The 5,912-nt window shown below is 35.5% G+C and overlaps 1 protein-coding gene across 1 annotated transcript in view; it reads right to left on the reverse strand.

Moving 5' to 3' along the window:
- hspa12a (heat shock protein 12A) overlaps positions 1–782 on the reverse strand; it is a 32,076-nt gene extending 31,294 nt beyond the window's left edge. The window contains exon 1 of the mRNA XM_026285718.1: positions 413–782. Coding sequence (XP_026141503.1) covers positions 413–455 — 43 coding nt within the window. The 5' untranslated portion in view covers positions 456–782. The remainder of the gene's footprint in view (positions 1–412) is intronic.
- Positions 783–5,912: the final 5,130 nt, after the last annotated feature.

The raw sequence follows: 5,912 nt of genomic DNA on the forward strand, positions 1-5,912 counted from the left end.
TGTGCTTCCCAGAACTTTGTCGTAAAATACTATGACGCCAATATGTCATTAAATCATGTAACGTCCTATTTTAACGATCATTCGCTACAAAAAAAAACATACTGTTAATTTAAATATTGTCTTTTAAAATATATGTTAACGTAGGACAGTTGCAGTAGGCCTACTTTTAGATTATTTCCCCATTAAAATTGTTAATTAAAATTGAGTGTATCTAGTCTATGCCACAAAATAAAAATAACCCATCGCAGAGAGACACAAACGTATGATTAAAGGCTGTGTGTGGATCTGTTTCAGAGGGGTTTGTGAATAATTAGGCTACACTTACAGTAATGATATCGTGGGCTCTGACTCTGTGGGCGTTGATAACGGGTTAATAAACTGCTCAAACAATCTTAAATGGGATTTCACTTACCTGTTATCATGTCGTCAATCACCAACTCTTTCTCCGTCATCATTGAAATCTTCAAGTTTCCTTATTCCTGTTTTAAGATCCAACTTAATGTCTAACTTTTTGCGCGGCTCATTAGATTCTTTACAGAAAAGCTGTCTACTTCTTCAGTGTAGCTAACCCCCGGTCCTGTTTCTTCAATACGGTCTTATTACTCCCACCAGCCTTCCAGCCCAAAACTCTTTAAGACTAACTCTTCGGAGCGCATTTAAAAGAAACTATCTCGAGTTTGACCTAAAGCTAAGTTTTCTCAGGCTGTCTAACACCCAGAGAAAGGAAGTGTACCGATCCAGACTTTAGGTCTGTTAGCTCGCCATCCAGCCCCGCCCTTCAGCTCGACTCCATGTGCAAGACTAATGAATACAGCAAAAGAGTAAACAAAGGCCTCTGAGAACTAATGTGACACGTGTTTAATTCGGTATAGCCATTCTTATCTATATGTATACACTGAGGATAAAATACAATATAATACATGACTTGTGTTAAAAATAGTATAATATTTGTTCACATAGCCTATTCTTAGAAGAAGAAAAAAAACAAGTATGCTACAAAACTGTCACTGGGGCAATGACCTTTCAAAACATACTAATATGTAGGCCTATACTGTCTTTAGGTAGGGGTAAATAAGGTAGAGAGGTACCTTTTGACATATAGGGTACTGCCCCAGTTATAACTGTTTTAGACAGATCTATCTATCTATCTGTCTGTCTGTCGGTCTGTCTGTCTGTCTGTCTGTCTGTCTATCTATCTATCTAGAATTAGGCTTGTAGGTGGAAAACTGTTCTAATATCAGATCATATTCCATGGTAATTGCACATACTGCATGCCACTTCACAGTATTGCATGAAAAATGATATTGTGCATGCATTGTCTTATGTAGTCATTTATAGATTAAAAGGGTCACATATAAGTTTTAGAGTCACTGGAATGGTGCTTGTGTGATCTGCATGAGAAGGAATTGTATTATTTTTAATTAACATATGGGTGTGATCTCAGCCAGGGTGGGGTTTACATGACAAAGGCACTGGAATATACATGATATCATACAGAATACCACAGAACATATGCATCTCTGCTGCAGACACGTTCACAGAAGAATCTTTTAGTGAAACATGGACAATATCTCACTTAATACATATGAAGAGTTTACTTTTTGTTACTGACAGAGAGAAAAAGTAAATTTAGATATCAATTTAAATATTAGTTTACATTAGGCATAAGCATTTATGCATACAATCAATGATGGCTGTTTTTCTAAATTAATTAGTAAACTAAACTTCAGCAGACTATGGCATTTAAAAGGAGGAAGCCAATAGCCAGTGTTGGTCATGTCCTCTGGTATTACAGGTTATAAAAAGACTCTATGCCCCATCTAGTGGTCAGTCTGAGTTTGACCCACAGGACCCCTAACCTGCCAATCCAACCCAAAACAAATTAACATAATACTAATCTCAAATATTTAAAATTGTTCAAAGTGTCCTATATATCTTTGTTCATATTCATGTGCATAAAAAACTTGTAATGGAAAATGTAGAGAAACTAAAAAACAATATGTTTTTTCATGGCTATGTGAAAAAGAAGATATTTTTATTTAATATTTTTCTGGATTGCACAAAAATGCAGGGCATATTTCTTCTTGTTAGATTCCAGTGAGCTTGTTTTGAAACTTTACCAAGCTTCCTGTACACTGCTTTAATAATGAAAACAATTGGAGTGATTTTGCATCAATAATAGATTTCGATTTTAAAAATGAAATTGCTGCCCCTTTTAAGCCAAATATTAGCCGGAACACAAAAAGTAACTGAATGAGTCATGTCAAACTGGATTGGAAGCATTCATTAAAAAAAAAAATATCAAAATTATTTTAAATTAATTTAACAACACCATTTTCAATATGTTTGGTAAAAAATTGCGTCTAGTTTTGTGCAGGAAACATATTTTGCACATGTAGGCTATTATAACTTTGAACAGCTGTCAAATCATGTTTGTGATTTACTCCCTATTATGAAGGCAGTTATAGGTTTTCATGTTTGCAAAACATCATGAGTAAAGAGTGATGTATAACTTGCAATCTGTTTTTTTTTTTTTTTTGACATCAGGTACAAGACTAATTCAGGCCAAGTAGAGTTACTCATCTGTCTTTACTAACTGTATGATTTTGAATAGACTGTCTTTAACAGGGACTATGAAAAGTCACCCACCAGCATATTTATGCTGAATCTATATAACTTGATGATAGCTTGTAATAAGTGGGATCTGATTGGTCCACATTAATGTGATGCAGGTCCCTCCCTGTGTGCCATTCTATGTGATTGTGCATTGATAAACTAATGTTACTACAAAAGTGAACAGACACTCATTTATGATTTAAAATCATACAGTAAGTAAAGACTGACCAGTGACTTAGATTACTTGGCCTGGATAAGTCTTGTACCTGATATATGGGTCAAAAACGTTAAGATGTCCGCATCAAAAGAGATTTTTTTTTGTCCATAGAAAGCACATTAAATGTAGGTAAAATGTCTACTTTTAAGGATTCAAATAAGTTTTCGGAGAATAGAATGTCAAAATTTGGTTGAAATAATGTTACATTGTCATTCAGTGTAACACAATATTTATGCAAAGATTCAAACAACTTCCTTATTCTGACGTGTACATATTAAAATATCTAAAAGAATAATGGAGCATACTAAATTTCATTGTATTTTAAATTAGTAAAAAAATCTTACTGACAAATGGGCAAAACCAAAGATAGTGGCAAATGATATAAATGTAAAATAACAACTCACAACTTGACGTTTGGGACAACATGCCCTCAAGTCCACAAGGGGGAAGTGTTCATACGGGATGTCAAAACCGTCGAACAAAACTTTGGACATTTTCCGTTCATCACTTTCACTCTGATTTACACTTTTCACAATTTCAAATGCACAACAACTATAATTAAGGTAAATTAAAGAACCGTTAAGAGTGTGGATATTAAGGATATTTAAGCCTATTGATTAACAGCAATGGAGTGTTACCATAGGCTAAATAGCACTGTTATGTATGTGCAGGTAAGTTTATTAATAATATTTAAAGGTAACGAACTATACTTGAATTATTGCGCTTTAAGAACAGTTGTAATCTTCATGGACTGGCTGAACATCGCTCTCTCAACAGAGTTCTCGCAATCGATTGGCTGGCATTGCTGCGCCCCTGTCGTGCGCAAAGAGATGTTTAATCAATATTCTTACTGCAAACACAACTGTTATTCACTGTTTAAGTTTGCTTCGACCAATGCCATTGGCATCACACCACATAAACCCTTGAACACACACAATATGTCGGAGCTTCTTTGGTCCAATCAATGATTTCCGCAGCGTTACGCAAAATGCGTGGCCAGTAGCCTAACTAGCGCCACGCTCAATTTGCAGTTTGAAGTCCGGTTATTTACTTGTGGATGGTGTGAAAAATACATTTTTACTTTACATTACTGGTAACAATAGGAGACGTTGGCTCTGTGGATTAGAATCTGTGCATAAGAGTTAAAATACAACGCGAATGGCTAAAGTAATAGACTGAGAAGTTTAAGTGCAATAATATAGTACTAATGGAGTAATCATTCCTCGTTTATTAATTTCATAAAGATTTCACTATTAGGCCGAACCTTAAATTGTCAGCCATTAACAGCTTACTGTTACTTGCTTGACACCTGCTTGATGTGGGAGACCCTGTAGAGTTCTAAGCTTAATTTGCAGAATAGCCTACATTTTTTAGTGATTTTAAGAAAGAAACAAAAGACGACAAATTGTTGAATTTGTAGGCCAGTTCATACTTACTTTGTTGTCGTGAAGACGGTTTATATAGCCTACATCTTTATTAGGCTAAACTATACACTTCCCAGTTAACTCTTAGTTAATAAAAACACAACGCAATAGAGATGCTTTGAAGGATTCTGTATTTCTGCGTATAGCCTAGCCTACATCTTTCAGCGCTTCTTTTTGTCCTCAGCCTTCATTGTGCACACGGCAGGGTTAAATAACACTTGTCTTATTTTCCCAGGAAGAAAATGCATACACATACGGGTACATGCGAAGGTCAAGGGTATGATCTTACTTATGAATTTGGCAGATGGCAGCAGGCAAAGACAGAATCGAATAATTCAACAAAACTGTCTCTCTCTCTCTTGGCCCAGGTATCAGAGCAATGCGCGCGACCTGTCCGTGAACCCTCTTTAGTGGGCTTACGAGAGTGACTTAAACGAGATCGTTTCATTAAGGCAAGAACTCAGTATTAACCTGAAGAGTAAGTTATTTAAAATAAAGTCTGTAATCACTTTTTATACATACCAACAAAATAAGTTATTTTTCGTCTGTTTGAAACCGTATTCATTTATCACCCAATGTTTGATCACTGCATGAACGGCATTCTAGGCTACACAATATTTAACCAACCTAAAATACTATACATTTTTAAAAGTAGTTAGTAATATGGGAGTTTTAAACAATTTATATAGTCACATGTGATGTTTCGGAACAGATAATATGTTATTAAGATTTGCATATTAATTCATACTATAGTCTACTTGTAAAATATTTATAACTTATCTATTGCGTGCATACAAATAAAATAAAATAAAAATCACAATGTTCTTCAAAAAAAAAATATTTTAGTACGAGCTGTAATAAATATAGCCAACTCTTTTATTTTTACTCAGGAACTTTTTTACGTTTGAATATAACACTGAACTATAGACAAATAGATTTTTTTTGACGTTTAGAATCGCATGCTAAGCGCGTAAAATCAAAAAAGTTATCCGTAAAACATAGGTTTGCATAGGTCTGCATTACCAATTCAAACAAGCGCAATTCTGAAGTTATAAACAAAATCTTTAGTGAATGGCAAGGAATTGCGCATTGAGTCCTCCTGGTCGTATAAATTCAGGATGAAACAAACTGGGGGAAAAAAGCTATTGATGTTCATTCAGATGACACCTGGCAAAGTTTGAAAACATGACCGGGCAAGTGCGCGGCTCTGAAAGCATTAATCAGGGCATCAGGCGATGCATCTGGCTTAAGGATGGGACAAGACGCGCTAATTAGGTAGAAATGGCCCTTTTACCCCGTGACCCAGCGGGACCCTTGGCAAGCTGTTTAACATTAGTTAAGCAATTAAAACGTTTGAATGCAAATCTAGCTTTTGACGAAAGCTCTGGTCGTGGCATAAAGTGCATTATTTTCTGTGTTTGTTATGATCCACATGATGCATGCCTTGCATGAGGTCACAATGTATTATGACGGCACGACAAAAACGCAATTAGCCTTAGCCTAGGGAATAACAAAGCAACAAGTGTCTAAGCTCGAGATGGTTGGCCTGTATCTGACATGAATAAATATTCATAAAACATTCAATTTTCTTGCTAGAACATATAACGGATGTGATAACATTGCTTGAGGCTCCAAGAAGTTCTGCGAGGAAGAAC

The sequence above is a fragment of the Carassius auratus genome, chromosome 17 (assembly GCF_003368295.1).
Source record: "Carassius auratus strain Wakin chromosome 17, ASM336829v1, whole genome shotgun sequence".
NCBI classification, from domain to species: Eukaryota; Metazoa; Chordata; class Actinopteri; order Cypriniformes; family Cyprinidae; genus Carassius; species Carassius auratus.